Here is a 21,752-nt window from a genome sequence, read left to right as displayed (position 1 = left end):
ACAACAGGGGCTACACTTTTATCAGTGCTGCAGTTCAGTGTGTTTGAACTTCAGCAGAGCATTTCCCAGGCTGTACCTGCACTGCAACAGAGCTGTAGCTCCCTGTCCTGGTCCAACAGGTTACCTGAAGATCAAGTGTATTTCTTCATTTAGCATCCAAAGATAGAACTTGTCCTCTCAGAGGAGGGCTGAGACTGTTACCATGCAGAGCTGTTGTCAGAAATAAAACTCTTGGCTCCAGTGGAGAGCACACAGAGTGCCAAAGCTGTCCTCCTCTCTTGGATAGGTCAGTGCTAGAATGCTGAGGCTTCCTGTTGGAAAAGATGGTGTGTACAAACCCAGCTTTGTCAGCTACGTGCCTTCATGGGAATCAAGTATGAGCAGCTGCTTTAGACAACAGAATTTCTCAGTTCTGCCCTGCCAGGAAGCCTGATGTTAAAGAAAGAGAATTAAACCAGAAATTAGCAAATCCATACTTATGATAGTAGAACTAATTTTGTCACTAACCATGCACAAGTTTAACCTCTCAGTTGTCAGAACTGCAGCTAGTTGGTACAACCCTCAGTGTAATTACATCACTGTTAATTTACTTACAGTAGCAGGTTCATCTCTGCTGAACTTTGAGCTAAGAGGAGGAGGCACACAGGTTTTCTAGAGCAGAAGTTCATTGAAGCTGGAGAACTTCAGTCACATACACAGCTTTGTTCTCAGCAAGCTAGGAAGTAAAAATATGGCTGTACTGAGAGAAAGGCTCTGGCACATTAGAGCCAACCCTCCCTAGAGTGCTGGGTTTGGGGTTTGAAGTGGCAGAGCCTGGAGGACAGCAGTGTTACCTGGGAACCCTGCAGCACCCCTGGGAGCAGGGTCTTGCCTGATGCTGCAAAACAAGAGGGAGACACAGGAAAAGCAAGTGGAGAACTGATCCCCTTTATTGATTGGTCTGAATCCAGAAGTCACTGTCTAGTGAAGACATTGTGTGGAAATTATGATGCATGGGTTTTTCAAGTCTTAAATGATTTCATATCAGAATCACGAACCATATCAAGATGAAAGCATTGTGAAAGCGCTGATCAGAAATCAGGTAAAAATTTGTAGTAAACTACACTTTGTAAACATGACTTACAAACACCTTCCTGTTTGAAACAGGGCAGATGTAATTCCATACTTGAAGATTACTGGAATTGTGGTAAACCCTAACTTAGGCTCTGGAGAGGTTTTTACACTGGAGAAGTTAAAACTTGGATAACAAACAAAAAAAGCAGCAACATTTTATGTGCAAATGCCACTCAAGCTGTATCTTAGGAGATAGTGACTATCCTACTTTGGATATCTTGCTGCTGCTGCAGCAGTAACATGAAGCTTTGCAATGAACATGCTATACTTACTGTACAGGTAGCAAAGACATTTGTCTGTACATGCCTCTTTCACATTGTATTTGTTACACTAAGAAAGTGAGAACGAGTGAGTTTAAGAATGGAACTTAACTTTCCACTCCAAATATAAATCTACAAAAAGGGCAGATCAACTCGTTTTCCAGTATATGTTGCTGTTGGGAACAAAAAGAAAGTTAAAATAAGAGCACAGGTCTACAAACAGGATGAAAACTTCACTGCTTCAAGCCAGAAGGGTAAAGGATGGGAGGATGAGAGAAATCTTTCTCAGAGAAAGACTGCAAGAAGATTTAAGACTGCCAACGGGTCTACTCTGATGCAGTGTTTTAAAAAAAGTAGCAAAATAGTTCTGTATTTTCAACAGTGTCAAGTTTCCAAATGAGTTCCTTTGGAATTTTGCTTCCCACACTTGGGGCAAAAAGGCTTTCCATAAAGGACTGAAAATAAATTTGCTATTGATAAATAGTTCTGTGCTTCTTCCTGTTTGTAAGTGGATCACCACAGTCCCTGAAGGGATGCAGAGCCACACGACTCAAGGTTACACACTGCGTTACACCTTCCATACAACGCATCACAAATACAGCGGCAAACCCCAAAATACTTTTCACGGAAAATAACTCGAAGGCAAAGACCCTGTTGATCAATGAGATGCAAAAGCAGTTTGGAATCTGACAGACCACGCCACCCCCCCTCTCAGTGCTATCTGTGAATCAGTCCTTCTACCCTGGAAGATTTGAATTCACTTCCTGAGGTCAGTGCAGCATAAAATGAAGATGCTTTTGGAGATGGATGTCAGGACACCCTGTGACATCGTTACCCAGACGGATGTGTACATGAGCTACAAGCATACCATAGCAAGCATTGATAGATGAATGATTAAGGAGACTCTCCTAGTACCATATACAATCTAAAAATAAAAATCACCCTAACAAGTATTGCACACTTCAGGAGTTAAGCCAAGCATTTGTAAGGACTTCCACCAAAAGCTTGCTTAGAGGGACAGGGACCGGGACGCAGACTTCAAAATAATTATTACATAAAGATTTTAAAATCAGATTGGAGGAAGGCAAAAAAATCACAGTACCTATTTCGAACTGGTTGTAACAGAAGCCACGTAGTTGACTCGTGTGTTGCTCAATTATTCTATAAAAGCACTTTGTTTTATTTAAACTTGGGATGTGGAGGTTTTTCTTCTTAAAGGATTTATCAACCCACCCAGAGCCTCTGTTCAGAAAAGCCATTTGCTGTGGTTAAATATGACAGTAAAATTTAGTAGCCTGTTTTGACTGCATACAATGCAGAAACAGAGAACACTAAGAATAGGCTTTAGGGCACAGTTAAAATTCCCAGTGTGCATAACAGTGAGGTATGCCTCCAGAAGCTGTTCTTTTTTTGTTTCTTTAACCTTTTAAAAATGAACCATAACATACCCATGCAATAATATTTCTGCAGTGTTGCTAAATAAAACCAACTGCACCAAAAATTTACAATGTGGCAGAATTTAAAATTCCAAAGAAATATATCATCTTATTCCAGCGAACCGGAGTATGTTAATGTACAGAAGTCACTAAGGGGTCAGTCTTAAAAATCAACATTTTCACAAGAGCTTGAACACCACTGAGAAAGTGTGTCTAGGGAAAAAAAAATTATATAAAAGCACAATGCCTGCAGGAAGTGGCACGGCATTAAATGGGCAATGATGGTTGGGAGGCTGGGGTTCTGGTTAGGCTAGGCTGAGAGGGAGGCTAGGGTTATGAAGAGTATTCTACACTGGAGAAAATGCTTAAAAAAAATTACAAAATGACCCCCAAAGTTTAGGCAATGATTTGAACATAAGTACACCAGATACTATAGCAAGGGAAAAAAACACTGCAAAAAGTACTCTCTATTTACAGAAGAATGATTTAAAAGACATTATGGTTTTCTTTACAAATAGATGTAGAGCAGGAATAGTCCACATTTTTAAAAACTCTTTACATATTTATCTTTAGTAAGTCAACCTTCTCGACCACAATCCTCCAACACACAGCCTGTGCAGAAGGCATTTCACGGACTCTCCATCAATTCTTCATTGTGTGGCCCTTGCTCTCTCGGAAAGTCTCTGTGGGCACAAGTCAAAAATAGATTTCTTTTTTTGACCCGCAAATTAAAAAAAAAATAATAATCTGCATAGTTCAGTCATCACTGTCAGACAGAGTCTCATATTGTGCTGAAAGCAGTGGTGCAGGCTCTCGCTCCCAGATCCTGTTCTGTGGGTGAGTGGTTGCTTGGCTCATGGACGGGGGGGCACAGGCGATGGAGGTTGGGGGGGTGCTGCTCAGCATCCTCATGGTCAGAGGGTTGTACGGAAACTGGGTGGAACCTGCACCAAAAGGCAAAAACACGAGCTGTTCTGAGAGATCTGTGTTGGCTTGGGTTGTGACAATTAGCAGAAAATCCATTTGAGAAAACCCCCACATGTTGGAAACATCTGGCCAATTATCCAGCGTTACAGTACAACATCTGAGCTCTCTGAAAGAAGCCCATTCCTCACCTGTTGATGAAGGCCTGTCTTCCCAGGCCCACACTGGAGTCTGTCTGTGGTAGTCCCCTTCTGAATGTACAGATGAGACAGAAGAAGGTCTTTCAGTTCCCAAATATCCCTGCCCAGGAATTGGAGACTTTGACTTCCTACTGTTTGACTTGCCAATGAGTTTCTGCTTGCTGACTGCCCCACCTGGCAACAGAAGGGACAGATTTCACCAACCACATTTTAGCCTTTGTTTGTTTCTATAAATTATCAGGCAGCACTGAGAAGCTTCAGGTATCCAATACACCTGGTTCTCCTTTTCCTGTTCCATCAGTGCTGTCACAGGATCCTGGAAAATCCAGGATGATAACGCAAACACCACCTCTATCACTTCCAGAGGAAAAAAAGTGATTTTCAGTGACACCAGGTTATTCAAACCCTTGATTTATTTATTTTCTTTAAGGCCCTGGGATGTTTGGGAGTTGCAATACCTGAATTTGGAGATGGATTGGCTTCTTCCCTCCGTGTCTCGTTACTCGCTGGTACCGCGGCGCTGGAGCTGCCCGGAGCCACTGCAAGGGGTTGGGACATTACGACCCCGTGCTCCTCACTCTTGTCATCAAAGTTTCCCATCAGTGCTTTCCTAATAATGTCTTCCAGACCCAGATTACTGGCAGGATCTGCAAAGGAGTGACCCCTAGAACTGACTGCACCTGGGAGAGAAGAGAAAACACAGGGAAAGGTGGGAAGGGAGGCAAAAAACGCATCTCAGAGAAATTAAAAAGGGGTGTGGGGAAAGATTTGGTCATTTTGCTTTTCCTTATGGTGCAGCAAACAAGTTTTCTTGTAGGATATTAGTGTTTAAATTTTCACCATTTTCCTCTTTTACTGGACTCCCCAGAGAATAAAAACTTAAGATATTTAAAGATACTACATTTTTCTGAAACACATGTTGTTTCTTTTATTGAAGAACTTACCTGAGGTAGTGACTGCTGGCAAATTGAATATTTCAGTCCCTGGCTGAGCAGTTGCTGCAAATAAAACACAACATTTCACTGAGTTTTTCAGTACTGATGATCACTAAGTGAGCACCAGTAGCCCTACTGCACAAGAAAAAAGCAAAAATATAGTTCTAGTATCATATTCCACCATGTCAGTGTTCATTACTGGAACTATATTAAAATGTCATTTAACAGACAATCATAAGGTCTAAAAAAACACAAACCATTTAGTTTCAACACATCTTTCCAAAAAGGAAAATGTGCATTACTTAAAGTTGATACAAAGCAAACTACAAACACACAGTTAGTTAGAATAATGTCAGGTTTTAACAACTCTCTCATTAATTATGTGGTTTTCATTTCTCAAATTGTTAAAAAGATTAAATGTGACAGTCCTACATAAAACAGCATTAAAAAAAAAAATCTAACAATCTTCCAGTTCTGTGGCCATAAATTATTATATGTGTTTTATAGTCATAGATTTATATTAATTTGTATTATTTGAACATATTTAGGTCAGGATATCTGCAGGTGGAAGTCACATAAAGCTTAAGCTGAAAAAATTGAGTGAAAAGGCAAGACCTGCATACCCATGTCAGAGTCACCTCCACCAGATGAGTTCAGCTTTCGAAATATCTCCTGTTTCTTGGATTTTACCATTGGTGAAGTGTTCTCAAGTTTGGTGAAAAACGAAGGCAGGTAACTGATACTGCCTGGAGAGCGAGAGTCAGTCCTGCCAAGACCAACACGTGTCAAAGAGACAGAACTTGTAAGGTGCACATTTAAATCTTCCCAAAAGCAGTCAGGCAGAAACCACAACAGTCATATGAACACCGTGGGGCTCCATAATAACTGAGTTTGCTTAAGCAGCAGCACTCTGACAAATAAGCTTGAATTAAAAAACCAAACAACTCATACATAAATTAAAAAATAATCTAAAAATAAAGTAAAAAACAATCTAGGTATCCTAGCCCAAGTCAGTTTTACACCTACCTCTGTTCACTAGGCTCAGTTCTTTGGGAAAGCAAAAGAACATTTTCCTGTTTCTCATGTACAACCGGGACCTGAGGTGGTGAGATTGGCTCGTAGGGCTCTGAAGGGACATGACTCCTCTCTGGAGATTTTCCAGGCCTACATCCACAATTCAGAGACAGATAATTACTCTCAATGCATGTATAGCAGTAGTTAACTCATGTAGCAACTGGAGAATTACATAACTGCTTATGTGTAGTTATATGTTACATGCTTTAGTAAGCCTGGTAATCTTAAAAAGATGACTCTGAATTATCCATAACAACTCTGCTAGGTTTTAAGTAATTAAACGTCTTCAGCCCTCTAAAGACTGGAAATAATCAGAAGTAGCAAAGGGAAAGCAGTTATGTTATGGAGCCAAGCAATTGGCAAAACAATAGGAGACAGACTCTGCCTAAAAATAAGACCAAAAGGTGCCTTTACTTCCAATCTGCACCAAGATTACTGCACTATTTTATATCAATATCATATCTGGGCATCAGTTAAACTTGCAGTTAGACTGAATCCATGCATTACCTTCCCCTGGCCTTGTCAGAGAGGTTCTCAGGGGACACTCTGGCCCCTGGGCGCTGGTGGTGCACAGGCTGCGACTGCGACTCGGGGCTGTAGCGGTTCGAGGTCTTTGCCCGGCCAGAAACAGGCGTTGGAGCAGGGGTGGAATTCTGGAATGTAGTGGTGGGAGGCTGCAAAGAGGCCTGAGAAGCTGCTTGGTTTCTAGCAAAGTCTTGTGTGATAATTTGCTGGATGTGACCAAAAAAAAGTAGAAAAGAGATCTTGGTTAGACATTGGCCACAGTGTAGGTATTTGTGAACTGGACGAGACTGATGGCAACAAATGAGATTATAAATTCAGATACAATATTTTATAATACTCTCAAATAAAACCCATAATTATAAAACCTACACAGATGTGATCAGCAAGGGTGATGAGCCGATGGGTCCTGGGCACATGTGCCATCCCCTCTGCCTGGGAAGAGGGAGGTGGAGGTGGTTGGGGTGAGGGGGGCTCCTGTTGTGTCCTGTAGCGGTGAATGGGGCCCTCGTACGGCCTGTTGGGGTCAGCTGGTTGAAAAAGAAAAGGTCACTCTGTTAAGCTTCAAGGTTTGAAATTTCTGTGCTTACAAATTTAAAAAAGATGACAGTGAGAATATGTTGCATATGGAGATAAACTTACTCTCTGCCTGGCTTGGTTTGGGGGTCTCTTGTTGATAGGGCTGTAGCTTTTCTTGAGCAGGTACAGGTGAATTTGCAGGGCTGATCACCTCAATGGCATCTCCAGGAGCTTCATACCGGTGTGAGGACACTGAATATCAAGCAAAGGTTGTGGAATAAGACATAAATATGACAGAAAAGTTTTGTTGCCTATACTTAGCAACACGGGTGCTTCCATTAAAATGGCACCAGTGAATGAAAGTCAAAACACTGCTGCCTTCTCATGATAACCATGGTGATACAAATATGTCCATGAAACACTGTTCCAACATAAACCAAGTAATTTTCAGTTTCCTGACTTCTGATAAGATTACTCTTACAATCCTGCATTTCATGCTGTAGCATGGCATCTGAATAAAGCAAGCAGCTCTGATTTTTCAAGAGTCACTATATGCAAAAACTGTATTTGTCTATCAAGTGTTTCTGCTGTGCAGAGCTGAATATTTTATCATTAAACATCTGAATCATTTCACATCTTATCATTTCCCTAAAAGGCTAAGACAGACAGCAAAGAAGTAGAGAGTTACTAAGATACGTACAACTACTGGAAGAATCTGAACTTTGAGAGCCCCTATCTCGAGCATCCTTGTCTGAAGCAATCTGGCGAGTGATGATCACATCTATGAAGTTAGCAGCAGTAATTGTGGTCTTTCCTCGAGTTCTCAGCTCTTCCTCGTACCTGGATTTAGGAGGAGGTCCTTTCTCTTTACCAGCCTCTGAATAGACTACTGATGAAGTCTGTCCCTGGGACTTGCCACCAGAGTAATTTGCAGATGTATAGGGGCACTGCACAGGCCTCTTTTCTACCTCCAGCGTCTTCTGCTCCATCTGCTGCTGGTCAGTCACCACAGCTGACCGGCGTCCCATGTTCTCTTCTATCCTGGCTCCTTCGTGCTTGTTCTCCTTTGCTTTGGCAACTTCCATCTGAGGAGCAGAGGCTGCAGCATCCACGAGTGCTGCCAGGGCATCAGCAGCAGTGTTGTAACGGGAAGCTGGCAAGCCTTGAGTGATAGAGGGAGCTCCGGGGGTGAGCTGCCTGTGGGCAAACATTGAATAGCCTCAATTACATCACATGGAAAAAGAACTACAGCCACACAGACAAAAAGGCAAAGCTTTTCTGACATTGATTTCTATCCAAAATGCACTGGTGAAAATGCTCTGATAAATCCAAGAGCACTCATATAGTGAAATATCCTTAACCCTAAATGCACCTTTTAATAAGCTCACATATTAGAACAGATATCCCTACACCAGTAACTTCTAAAACATACATGATACGTAGCTGAGCAGCAGGATCCAAAGGTGTGATTACACTTGTCCCATTGGTTCCTTGGAAAATACTTGGCCTTTGCTGCAGAATGTTTTCCTGGCTTCTGACAGAGGGGGATGGAGACCGGACATATCCGTGACTGCCGGGTCTGCCAGGCTGCTCTGCACCTGCAGGACACAGAGTGGAGGGGAACAAACAAAATAAATGATTATTCTTACAACAGTGCAGCACTGTAAATCAATGCTGTCTCCTCCACATCCCTTCCCAGTTGTCTCCACCACTCTGGATGTGATGGTAGGTATAAAGATTTAAATGTATTTACAATGCTCTAAATGACATGCAAGCTGTGCCAGTGACAGTTGGGATTCACTCCCCTTTAGGTGCTGCATTGCTTTGAGAGAAAGTTCGAGAAGTTGCAGATGTTGAAATTATGACCAGAACTGCTCGGCAACAGGAACCTGCCTGAAGTGCAGAGTAAATGCAAACTGTAAATGGTATTTGCTAACAGTGACTGCATAAAATGAACAGTTACAGTCTACAATACAACTGATCCAAGTGTGTCCATGTGCCCTCACCTGGTCGGAGATAAAGTTCAGCAGGGACTGAGGTGATTCTCTCCCTCTCCCGTTCTCGTTCTCTTTCCCGCTCTCGTTCACGTTCCCTCTCCCTTTCCCGTTCCTTCTCCCTTTCCCTTTCCCGTTCCCTTTCAGCATTTGCAGCTGCAGAGGCTGCCAGGTGTGTGGGATGTCCTGGAAGGTCCACAAGGTAAAATGAAGGAGCAAAAAAAGAGATACTTAAGTGAAGCATGATGATGTAAACACTTGCCAATATATTTTGCCATAGACTTACAGCAAAATCTCCCAAATACATTTTAATTCCACTTATCTAGGAAGACAAAAGTTTAACATACAGTGACAGTGGAAGGCTCAAAAGCCTTTTACTGAACTGGTTTCTATACAGTTAGAAACTACACAGCTTATAGACCCCAATTCCACCCTTCAACACATGTAAACTGGGGTTAGTGAACAGAATGAGGCAAATTCAGAATTTGACAGCACTTCTACTGTAACTACACAGGATATCATCAAAAACCCTTTGCTATCCAAGTGCGAGATGCATGCAGAAAGCATCTCCTGAGAAAACATCAAAACATGGTATTAATGAAAGCTGAATAAAGATGGTCAATTATCTCAGCATGTCAGACAATTAGAAATGTCACCAAGCCATGAGAGCTCTTACCTGGTGACAGAGAAGCAGGATTGTAAGGCCTGGGAGGGAAGGTAAGCTGGGTGCCAGGGATATATGTGATTCTCTCCATGGGTGGGGTGCTCGTTCCTCCAGGATGAGGCACTAAGATAGTGGGAGCCATATTGTTCAGGTCAATAATTCCTGTCAGGAATGACACACGTGAGAATGGCCACTCCAGGACATGGTCTACACATTTTATGTTCTGTTCACTGGTAACAGTCAGCAACGAATGTTTAGTGGAAATATAAGAATAAAGCAAGTGTAGAATTATATTCCAGCTGGTTCTAGTCTCTTAGATCTGGCAATCAGCAATTTAGGAACATACTAAGATAGAATTTGCATTTGTATCACTCCCTTTAATTGCCCTTTGGAAAAATGCACTTCACCTCTACTCAATAATCCCATCTTTTAGCAATTTGGGGTATTACCCAAAAAAATAAAACAATCAGCATGGTTTTCACCAACATTATGCTTTTAGACGTTGCTTTTATATTCTTTTTGAAGAAGTTATCATTTCAATATAATTCTCTTTTCTGAAATTTGACGATGAGCTAAACGTGGTTCTGACCATCAGTTTAAACAAGCAGAAAACAACCTGGCTCTCGAACACTAGTAACTCTCAGAGCCTTCTCCTTAAAAATATTGATTATAGAGGTGGTTTTCCTTTCCACAAAAGGCAGTTTGCAAGTGAGTTGTCAGACATCCGTGATCACTAGAGGATCAACACAGCTATGTATGTGTGCATTCAAACAACAGCTGGCACTGCCAAAACACACTTTTAAGAGCATTACAGAAAGAGAGCCAGGCCCACCTCGTGCTCCTGCATAAGGGAGAGCTAAAGTTTGCTCCCTGGGGGACAGTCCCCTGGTGACATCAGGCCGGAGGTTCACTTGCATCTGCTGGGAGGTGATGTAGTCGTTGAGGATGGTCTGGCGCGTGTTCTCCATGGCGTACAACTGGTACTGGCTGGGGTACCCTGGCGTGGGGGACAGCTGCCTTTGGAACAGGTAAGCAGCAGCAGCTGAGGGTGAGAGAAGGCAAAAGGATGCATTTAGGAAGCAGGATGATTCTGGATCAAATCAAACTTCCATGTGTTTGTAAAGCTTCAATGAGAGGCGCTATCAAGTCTCTCTAGCCAGTGCCAAATGAGTGAAAATAGCATTTTAATACTGATGTTTTATTGAATTTCTGCACTGCATGCACACTGAGAGTGCTAAACAAACCAGATTGGAGAGATACTTTAATAAAAACATAAATCCTGAAATTCTGAAAATGTAAAAGGCTGAAATATCTAAAGAAGGTAGAAAATACCTCACAGAAGTAAACAGAGGGTTAAAAGGATTATTAAATATACAGTCTACTGTATTTAGTATCACCAGGGATAACCTGATAATCCCTCAGTGAGAATAATCACAGTCCTGAACAGAAGACTTATAAAGAATACATAAGTCTATATATAATTATATAGAATTATACTTTAACTCTCTAGCCTCTTCCACATCCTTCTTTGCATAGCTTTCCTGAAAGCTTTTAATACATTCCACAAATACTTATCTAAAAATACTGTCTGAACTTTTTAACAAAACAGAAGCAAGCTGGCAGCTCTGAAGGGAAGTTACAGCATTATACAATACTATTTTACTAAGTTTCCTGCTTCAATATTAAACTCCCACTAAACTGAAATCAAACCACAACAATAAATATTTATAACCTTATACATTATATTTGGCCATTGATAATTGCCTTATATAGGTATCCTTTCTGTGCAACAAAGCTCACAGTATTTCTAAAACTAAAAAAAGCCAACACAAATGTATTTACCAGGATCCAGAGCTCTGTGAAATGGCATAGCAGGATCTAAATGAGGAGGGAGGTGACCCCTGTAGACTTCAGGAGTTGCTCCTCTGTGGTGAGGGTCAAAAGGACTGTGAGCCACTACAGGGTCAACCCCTGGGACTGGAGATTTTGCTGGCACACTCTCCCTCTGTGTTGGAGTGAGTGTGTTCTTCCTTTCATGATTTGCTGGCTTCCCAGAAGATATTCCAGCTAAAAGCAATGAAAACCCCAAATTAACAAAATGCCTATTTTTCTATTGAAAATTTAACTGTAAAAATACACTGGTTCCCAAGGAACATTCTTGATGACTGCAACCTGATACAACAAAGCAGAGAACATTTTATATCACAAAACACTTCTGCTGAAAGAACTGTACTTTAAAACTAAGATTGCTTATACTTCACTATATCATCTTCCTCATCTAGACACCTCTAACTCAGGAATAGCTTCTGCTCTTAAAATGTTATCCTTGTAAGTACCACTTTCAGTGTGATCCATAATCAAATGCAAATTGAGACTGAACTGCCTTCCCACTCTCCCCTTCTATTATGGCAGATTTTCATTTTCTTATTTGAATTAACACCTTACAGCCTTCTAAAATTCATTCTAGTCAACTTCCAAATCGAGAAAAGCCACTAGAATAAAATAAAGAAGAATGGAGTACATAAAAATTAAAATAATAAAACTTTTTGTCTTACTGTGGATAGGAATGACATACCCTCACTAACTCTATTCATCATTGGTGAACTCCTGGACATTGGACTCTGATAGTTCACAGGTGTCCTCCGAGCATTTGTATCATCATAAATCCCAGGGCTCAGCTGTGATTTGGGAGTTTCATGAAGAGTTGACCTGAGAACAGAGGGACCAGAGCTGACTACGGACGTGTGACGGGACCGCACGGCATCCCCGGTCTTCACATCTTCGTATTTTCCTCGCTCCACCACCTTCACGTTTTCTGGCACCATTTCCAGCTGAGGCATTCCCCGGGGCAGCTTGCTTGGTCCAGTGATTAAAGATTTTACATTGTGTTTGATGGCAGACTGGCCAGAGTTGCTTTCATATTTTATGGGTGTGCCCTGAAGAAGAGAAAAAGTTCAGGTTAAGGTCACGTTGTGGTAAAAAGCTCCCACAGCCTGACCTGATTCACTCCTGAATCTGTGTGAGTGTAACAGTCCTTTCTGGATTTACCTGAGATATGGAGCCTTCTATGATTGGCCTGGTTGTCTGCACCATTTCAGGAGTCTTGCGACTCTCTTGGCTTAACAGGTCCTGCCTTGGGATCTCATGGATGGACCGACCCATTTCCTTTATGGTGGTGACCCCATCATATGGTTTCCCCTTGGTGATGGCTCCTTCAAACGTCCTGATGGGAGGTGACTCTCTCTTGATCTGTTTGGGGTACTTCAAACCTTCTTCAAAACTTTCAGCTGTTGCTCTTGGGGTGCCTTTTACAGAAAGAATGGTATTAATAACTGCTAAGTCTCTGTTTTCATAAGCAGAGTGACAACTACATATCGTAACAGTGGAACTTTGGTTTGCTGTAGTCTATGCTAAGATGCTCTGAAGTCTAAAAAAATCATCACAAAAATAATACTGAACAAATACTCAGTATATTACTGAAAACCTCCCATGTTATTTCAGATGCTGAAATAAAAGAAATAAACGCATCTGCAGAGTTGTTAGTGTTCATTAAAAAAAAAGTGCTAATTACCAAGTATTCACATTAAAAGGTTTATTTTCCAACAAGAAATAAAATCTGTGTTTACAGACTAGCTTTGAACACAGCATATCAGAAAGCTGCTGATTTATGCTCTGAAAACATTTCATAAAATAAGCTCCACCTTTAACACAGCTCCCACAGTTTAAGGTTCAGAAATCCAGACTTTTGAGGATTAATTAATGCTCCCCTTTCTAGACCTGCAATACCTCACCTTGCATTATAGAGCCAGACAAGACTGTTCTCTCCTTTAGTTCAGCATGTGGGCTACCCCGAGGCAGCGCTCGGCAGATTAAACCTAAAATTAAAATGAAGGTAATTTAGAGAATTGAACAAGTGTTAAAAACCCCCAACCTCCAAACCAACAAACCCCCTCCTTCTCACACATTAGAGATGGTATCTGTATCCTGGCAGTGCCCAGAGGGCCAAGCCTCAGTATGCCAGGCATTGCAGCAACATGTTATAAAACAGTTCAAGTATTTGTGCTATTGCACAGTTGCAAGTTTTAACATATTTAGAAAACAGGAGGTGTTTTTTATAATTAAGCTTAACCTTTGTTTCAAAAGCAGTCACTGCTTTTCTCACACTCCACTTTCCTTGCCTAGAAAGAAAGGTGTTCATGGTGGGAAGTGAAACAAAAAGAAAAAAACACTCCAAAATATACCTCAGCATCCTCCAAATTATCAAAGTTCAGAGTGAATCATTGGAGAAGAGATGAATTTACTGTGCCTATAGTAAGAATCTAAACCAAGCCCTCAAAACACTCATAATTTTACAGTTTGAGGCCAGAAAATGTGTCAGTGATGAGACACAGCATAAAAGTACCAGAGCAGCTTCTCAGATGCCAAAAGAGCCCAAAGATGAGCCAAATGCATCAGCAACTTAGAGATAATGCTGAATTTCTGTGTACAGCCTACAAACCTCACACTCACATCGTGCCACCTGATGAACATGTCCCCAAAACAGCCTCTAAGGGCTACCTGAAGATGGGACAAAATGCTTTTAAGGAGCAAGACTCCATGGTTGAAGCAGAAAACATTTTCTTGCATTTGTATTTTTACATAGCAATCAGAAAAGTTATATAATGACCTGCCTTGGCCTCTGCAGGCTTTGTTTGATTACAGTTTATTAAAACACAACAGCACTAGGGATGCCCTGCAGCAGGATCCTGCAGTTCAAAGAGGTTTCTTGCAGGAATGCAAAAGGTCAGGGCAGTGTGGTACCAATATTTAACTAAAGGGTGCGGCAGAGGCTGTGCTGGTGTGACCCAGCGTTTGAGCTCCACAGCACCACTGGGACTGTGGAGAGCCAGGGACATGTGTCAGATGTGCTGAGAGCAGGAAGTGCCACCTGAAGAAGCTGCAGTTGTGGTAAAACAGAAAAGAAAACTGGGATCTACTTCAGTCCTTTTTCCAGCACACTCTTAACTGCAGTGTTGTTGCATGGATATGGTCAGTAAGGTGATTTAAATCTAACTTCTCTGTTAGTCTGCACCCTAAGATAACTCTAAATACTCTTACATCGATGGACAAAAGATAAAACATCTTGGAAGTGGCTGTTTTTACCTTCCAGTGGTGCAGACCCTGGAGATTCCCTCAGTGACATCCCTTGCTTTATATTTCCTTCCATTGTATCATATGTTCTCTTTAAACCAATTTCATGAGCAGTTCTCGGACTCCTTGTTCCTTCACGGACATTTTTAATAGCTGGCAAAATGTACAAGAGTGTGGTCAGGAAATGTGGACAATAAAAAAAAGACACATGAATATCACATTAATGAGACCACAGGTCATTAATACTTAACACAACTTCAATATAATATTGTAACATTAAATATCAATCTTAAAAAGATCCTTTATAGTTTGTCAAAAAGTTACTTGTTCAGTTACTCATCAGTATTTCAACTGAAGTTTAAAGTTACATGATACACTTATTTTAATTTTAATACAGGTCATTTTAAGCCTGGTTATTTAACCTTTCACAAAAAAAACATTCCATGACAAATAGGAAATAAATGGCAAAGGATTAGTTTAACTGTATTTTAAACACATGCATCCACTTGGAAGCAGAAACACTTCAGCTATGGATTACCAAAACAGAACCTGACTTGGATCAAGCAGAATATACAAATACTCACCATCATAAGATAGAATATGCCCACTTTTGCCTTCATAAATGACATGGCCCTTGGCTGAAGCCTCCTCTCTGCACTTCTCTGGGCTGCTGTCCTCCGTAGCCAGCCGGGTGATGGTTCCCTTCAGCAGCGCGTCGGCGGCGATGCCAGACTGGGACAGAGCTGGGGTACCCTGTGTTCAAACCCAGCACATCAATAAATTCACATGGTCTGAGTCAATAGAGAATAGGCAGCAGTGAAGGGAAAATGCAACAAAACCAAAGAAACTTTTTAGGTCTATAAAACCAACTAATTTATCAAGTATGGCTTAAACTTCTGCCTCTATTATGGACACTTAACCTAATGAGTAAGGTTATTTCTGCTACGTTGTTAAAAAATATTAACATAACACATATAACAGAGAGAAGAATGGGAAGGACAAGGTTACCAGTGCATTTCACAGCCTGGAACATTTACCCTATAAATACCATTTGCAGGGAAGATAACATATACCACATACTTAATGGTGCCATTAGGTTTTATTTCTGTCCAAAGCAATGAAAGCTCCCCTTCTCATCTCAAGCAGAATTGAGGCAATTGCTTTCTGTATTCTGGGACCCCAAACCAACCAGAACAGCAGCATTTAAAATGACAAAAGGCCTGAATTTCCCTTCTTGGATTCAAATAGCATCTGCACAAGACTGGTTACACTTGGTTTGAATATTTAAACTCAGGTATAATGCAATTTTCATGAAAGTTGCCCTCAGGTTTACCAAAAGCTCTGGTAGTATTGAGAAGGTTTGAAAACTCATATATATGAAGATGAAATTGTGGTAATGCTGACTTCAGCAATAGTGGGGTTTGAACATCTGATTGGATTGAAAGTTCTTGTTTCAAGGCAGTTCCTACCCCATGATATTAATTTACTTTTTCAGACATGCAAACACATTCACAGTGATAGTCTGAAGACGCTGTTTTGCCACAGCCTTCCCAGCAAAAGGTAAAATACCTGAGTTATGGAGCCTCTCAAAGAAGGAATGGTCTCAACTGAAACTTTATTGGTTGGAGTTCCTCGTGTTATACTTCCCTCCTGTATCGTTGTGGTACCTGATTTGAAATAATAAGACATCCTGATAAATAAGAGAATGAAAAAAAATCCACTCCATTTGAAATAATTAAAAATTCTAGTGAGAACTGTTCATTTACATTAAAATACAGGGGAAATTTCAATTTAACAGTAGGCATTTGAGGCAGTTAGGCTATTTCCTTTTTAATATAGTCTTTTACAGACTTTAAGTATTTTACAGCATTAATTCATGGCAGTTATTTTCTTTTGATGTATTTGCTCTAGTGAGCAACTTTATTTTCAAAATGGCATGTCTCGTAATAAATATTTTTAAGTGAGCCCTGCAGACAGAAGGAGCCAGCTACAAATACACATGCCTTGGAAAACAGAGAAGAGATTAACCCTATAATCTTATGATACTTATATAATCATAGAATACTTTGAAATAACACTTCAGCAGCTAATTCTCTTGGTTTTCTCAGGCTCTGACAAGAGTTTCTTAATCTGTGTGACTTTCTTTACCTCGCACCACACTTTCATGTTGTGCCCTGACCAGGAGTCCCTCAGGTTGGGAATTCTGGCTTCTGGGTGAGAATTCTTCTTGTTTGATATAGGGCAGGGAAGCTATTGAGGAGAAGAAAAAGAAAAAGTTTGAGGTTTTTAAATTTTCTTTAATTGTGGATCATTAAATAGTCTGTATAAAACATGTCAGCTTTCCTTTCCTTACCAGATTTAGCTGACTCTTGCTGCCTTGGCAGCCCCAAAGATATAGAACCCACTGATGGCTTTGCAGTTTCTTGGGCATAGGAAGCTTGACTATGGGATGTTAAGTAAGTGCCAGGTGTTCCCTGAAACAACAAATAGATGTTAATTCTTGTTTCTGGAATGAAGATTCACATCTCTCTTTACAGGAGAATGCTAAAACTACTATGATCGCATCTGGAAATGCTACAGTACCCCACTGCCATGTCCCAAAGCACAGAGCAGCAGGAGTGGAGTATCACTGGTAGTTTGGAGATGCAGGTCACCTAAACTGGATATCCATGCCCTTAAATGTGAGTAAATGTTCCATTTCTAAAGCTCCTGTAATTCCCAGACTTTTAGAATGACATGTACAGGTAGTTCTTAAGGGTTAATGCTGTGACTCCATAACTGAGTACAAGAAGTTGAAGATCGGAGAAAGGGGGGAAAAAAGAAAAGATGTAAAACAGATTTTCAAATAATAATTCTCTTACTTGTGAGATTGAGCCTCCCATGATGAAGGAAGGTTTTTCTGATGGCACACTGGTTTTGGAGGATGGAATGAGTGGTGGTGGTGGTCTCGTGGGTCTGGTTGTGGGCAGGCGAACTCCTTCGGGAATATTGGTTATCACCTGGTGAGGGGCTGGCTGGAGAACTTGAGGGGAAAAATTGTACAGTAAACATTGCAGTGTGAACAGAAATAGCACAGTTCAGCTGACAACTTCTAATGGGAATTGCTTCACAATATCCAAAAGCTACTTTAGCTGTATTTACAGCTCTGCAATTCACTATGTCCAATATTTAGTTATTTTCCTGTTTTTAAAAAGTTCTTATTCTCTACATGGAATGCAACTGAGTCAAGCATAATCTAAGTTTCCCTGATTAGTCTTGTCTTAGCATGACATTATAATCTGAAGGGAAAAGCTTCAATCCAAGTTTCAGAAGTAAGATTTGTCAGTTACTTCACTGTTTTATAAGACATTCAGACTTTAATACAGAGTGATTACAGTCAGAAACTAATGCCAGGGATAGCAGCTGCTTTCCCTTTTCCTCAACTGCTCCCTTCATAAGAAAGGCCACCCATGAATAGGACAGTGCTTGTATGAAAATGAAAATCTCTTGATGACTGCCTCTTTGCTGTTCTGATACTTTTCAGACCATTCTATTTGCTTATTAAAATACATGTTATGCAGTGGATGCAACAATGAAGAACAAAAACAGCCTCACTGGGCTAGAAAAACACTGAGCACCTCTTCACACACACACAGAGAAAATTATTATTCTTCTATTAATTCACAAATTGTTTAGAGAATAATTTGATCCTCCAAATCTTTACCTGGAGGGACACTGTAGCGAGCTGCATTCATCTCAGGCTGGGGAGAGGCTTTATTGACTTCTCTTGGTGATAACCTGTAGGGTGATGCTGACCTTGTGGCTGGATTTTGCACTTGTGCTTCCTGTTCTATTCTCTTGACCTCAGCATAAGGCATATAGGCCACTGGTTTTCCTGGGAAGGTTGACGGTATCAGAAAGAGAAGAATCATGAGTTAGAAATTGGACTCAAAAGGTCCAACTTACAGCACAGTTTTAACAAAGGGCCTATTCCAATGCCAGACACACCCATCAGGTACAAACGGTGCAATTAAAAAGAAGTATTAAACTTTTTAATTAAACTTAAAGTTTAATTAAAATTAAACTTGTGTTCCACCAACCTTTTGTGCCCTATTTCAGTGCTCAGTGTCCATGCATGCACTCCATGCAGTAAAATATTCCTTTTAACTCTGCTCATACTCCCACCTTCACCTTAAGCTTCTGAAAGGGCTCCCCTAGACCAGAATCATCTGCTCCTCTTACCCACACATTGCATCTTCCTCTGTAGGAACAACTCATTTTTGGGCTTGACCCAAATGGAACCAGTTTTCTGCCTTTATATAAAGGGGCTACAAGGTAGCCCTTCAACAGTAAGTGCAGCAGAGTGGGCAGGTTCCTTCCAGCAAGGAGCAGTTCGTTATCAGTTCCTTATCACACTAAACTGTCGCTCTCCCATGAGGCAGCAGTGTAACACACTGACACAAACCACGGGCTTATCCCAGCCCAGGTGTGGGAACACCAACCTTCCCACTCCACGCTGGGGCTCTTGGAGGTGCCACAGGGGCTCACAGCGCTCCGATATTCCATGTCCAGCTGCTCCTGGCGCTGGCGCTGCTCCTCCATCAGGGCTGACTCGTGCATGGCCTTGATGTGCCGCTGGTAGAGTGCGTAACCACTCACAGGGGTGCCCATGGGGACAGAGCAGGGGCTGCAGGAAACCTGGGGACAGCGAGGGGACAATGTCAGGGACACCCTCACAGGCACTTCCTGGAGCAACTCTGGAGTTCAACTTCCCCCTGCAGTCTGGGTGTTTCAAAAGGTCCACACCTGGTTTTAAGCTACTGGGTTTATACTTGGTTGTACTTAACCTCCTTTCCCCCTGAAAAATATGATAATAAATAAATCATATTTTTCTTCATTTGTTTAATGATTTTTTCCTGCTTTAGTGTTGTGACTAGGTCTAAGGGTAACAAACACTCCTTGAAACAGCACTGAAAATCCCCCATACCATAGGTGGGATGACAGCAGCTCGGTGGTGAAGCTGTTGCAGGTCCATCTGCCCTTGCTTTATCGTGGATGATACCAGTATTGACCCAGTGGGATTTAACAGTGAGGGCTTTGACTCTCTGCTGAAGATACTGGAAAAAGAGACAGAAGGGAAAAATATCACCAAAAGGACCAACATTACACATCTTTAAAAATTTACAGGCAAAACTCTTAAATTCAAAAAACCAACACATTTATCAGATTGGACAAAGAGTTAAAGAGTCAGAACCACGTTGTGTTTTGTCCCACAGCACATGTAGTAGAAGAGGCAACAGATGCTGCTACATTTTCATAACGCACAGAAATACCAAAATATGAGCTCAGAATCTCCCACATCAGAAATTTATGTATGCAGTACTCCAACAATGCAACCTTCTTTACAGAGAGTGCTTTGGAAAAGCACAGTGGGTAGGAAGGATTACGTGTATTTAGTCCACAGAAAATAAACAGAGTCTACAACAGAACAATTTCACATGGAGGGCTAAGACATTTGTGGAAAGATGATGTTTGAAGAGGCAAGAGAGTGCAGAAACACCACCACCTGCACTCTTCCAAAGCCCACATGCACTCCATGACACTGGATACTTTTGACATTTAAACATCTATCCCTGGCACTGTGTGTATATTAAACCACTGAGAGGGAGGGGGGCATTGGCTCCAGTGCCATGCTGGGGTGACACAGGAACTGCACCAACACAATGCTGAAAAGATTTCAAATACCCTCAGTGGTGTCAGCCATTCCCAAAAGAGAAAAAGCTCCAAAGGTTGTCCTTTCAAAGCCCTACTCACCCCTGTCTGTCAGGTTCTCCATCAACTTCCTCATCAGCACTACAGGTGGCACTGGAATCATTATCTGAATGGGATTCTTGTCTGGCTGTAGTAACTTGCTGGGACAGGCTATAGTCCATTTCCTCCGGTTCTGACTTTTCCTTGGGCTTGTCCATCTCTCTCTCTTTGGTATCACTCTCTATTTTCACTTGAATATTCTCTGGTAGCCTCATTTCAGTCTCTACAGGTTCTACTTTGGTATGAACTGGAAGAGTAATCACAGGTTTAGCTTCAGCTGGATGGCTTCTACTGTCCACCTCCATAGGCTCTTCCGCCTCAGTGTTTATTTCTTCCTTGACCTGTGGCTCGGGGTTCTGAGTTTCAGCTGTTGATACACTTTGAGCTGTTAAGGAGGGAGATGTGCTGGTTGCAGGTTTAATGGCAGATTCCTGCTCTGCTGGGGCCTCAGTGGTTACTTTTGGAGCAGCAGTCTCAGATGGAGTTTCTTCAGTTGGTTTAGCAGGTTCTGCTGGAGTTGGAGATGGAGCACTTTCTGTATCAGAACTATTTTCAGCACCTGGGGAAAAAATATTTTGTTATTAAGGTTTAACATTAATGAAATCTGACAAATTGGGTGCAAAAAGGATCCATCAACTTGAACCAACCCATCTGCAAAACAATTAATTTTGACTTATAGAAATGAACAATTGGCTGAATTACACAAACACTGCAACTAAAAAATACCAACTACTGAAAACCCAACACTTAGTCATCTTCTCTCATTCATCATTCGTGAATTCTATTGCCTTTTGCTCCACAAAAGGCCAGCCAAGACTGACTGACATTGAGTGTCTATAAATTAGCAGTTGCAACCAACAAATATATATAAAAGAAACAACAAAAAAAACACCACTTGAATTTGCTTGTCTGAAGCTTTTCTGAGACTATCAGCTACCAAAGGTTACACGTATTTGACTCAACTTGTTTCAACACTCCAGATGACAGCATAATCAAAGCATCTCAAAGTATTAAGCAGCAACATCTTTAGGCTGCTAAATTCTAAAAATGCTTCATCCCCTCAAGTGAGTTCAAATTGCTGAAATCCAACTGAAAGAGCATTTGAACAACAACATCATGAAGTGGAACACAGCTTTCTGAGCAGACAACTAGCACAAACATAGACTCCTTTCTGTGCACACACAAGTTTCC

General features: G+C 41.3%; 1 protein-coding gene across 2 annotated transcripts in view; it reads right to left on the bottom strand.

Moving 5' to 3' along the window:
* Nucleotides 1-911: 911 nt before the first annotated feature.
* The window catches only part of NCOR1 (nuclear receptor corepressor 1), a 55,931-nt gene continuing 35,090 nt past the window's right edge, over nt 912-21,752 (bottom strand). Inside the window, exons 20-47 of one of the 2 annotated variants that reach the window (XM_032130292.1) lie at nt 20,565-21,120; nt 19,738-19,867; nt 19,253-19,448; nt 18,475-18,645; nt 17,633-17,793; nt 17,125-17,245; nt 16,920-17,021; nt 16,341-16,438; nt 15,356-15,524; nt 14,784-14,924; nt 13,433-13,516; nt 12,690-12,946; nt 12,217-12,577; nt 11,484-11,708; nt 10,474-10,683; nt 9,654-9,803; nt 8,990-9,163; nt 8,416-8,581; nt 7,684-8,180; nt 7,107-7,235; nt 6,837-6,994; nt 6,450-6,673; nt 5,895-6,032; nt 5,492-5,634; nt 4,878-4,931; nt 4,392-4,613; nt 3,925-4,107; nt 912-3,753 (exon numbers count right to left, since the gene is read on the bottom strand). In XM_032130292.1, the coding sequence (XP_031986183.1) occupies nt 3,566-3,753; nt 3,925-4,107; nt 4,392-4,613; nt 4,878-4,931; nt 5,492-5,634; nt 5,895-6,032; nt 6,450-6,673; nt 6,837-6,994; nt 7,107-7,235; nt 7,684-8,180; nt 8,416-8,581; nt 8,990-9,163; nt 9,654-9,803; nt 10,474-10,683; nt 11,484-11,708; nt 12,217-12,577; nt 12,690-12,946; nt 13,433-13,516; nt 14,784-14,924; nt 15,356-15,524; nt 16,341-16,438; nt 16,920-17,021; nt 17,125-17,245; nt 17,633-17,793; nt 18,475-18,645; nt 19,253-19,448; nt 19,738-19,867; nt 20,565-21,120 (5,408 nt within the window). In that variant the 3' untranslated portion in view covers nt 912-3,565. The remainder of the gene's footprint in view (nt 3,754-3,924; nt 4,108-4,391; nt 4,614-4,877; nt 4,932-5,491; nt 5,635-5,894; nt 6,033-6,449; nt 6,674-6,836; nt 6,995-7,106; nt 7,236-7,683; nt 8,181-8,415; nt 8,582-8,989; nt 9,164-9,653; nt 9,804-10,473; nt 10,684-11,483; nt 11,709-12,216; nt 12,578-12,689; nt 12,947-13,432; nt 13,517-14,783; nt 14,925-15,355; nt 15,525-16,340; nt 16,439-16,919; nt 17,022-17,124; nt 17,246-17,632; nt 17,794-18,474; nt 18,646-19,252; nt 19,449-19,737; nt 19,868-20,564; nt 21,121-21,752) is intronic. The other variant, XM_032130293.1, reaches the window with a different exon arrangement.

Source organism: Corvus moneduloides, chromosome 20 (assembly GCF_009650955.1).
Source record: "Corvus moneduloides isolate bCorMon1 chromosome 20, bCorMon1.pri, whole genome shotgun sequence".
Taxonomy (NCBI): domain Eukaryota; kingdom Metazoa; phylum Chordata; class Aves; order Passeriformes; family Corvidae; genus Corvus; species Corvus moneduloides.
The sequence above is the reverse complement of the archived record's forward strand: the minus strand, read 5'-3'. Positions and strand labels throughout refer to the sequence as shown.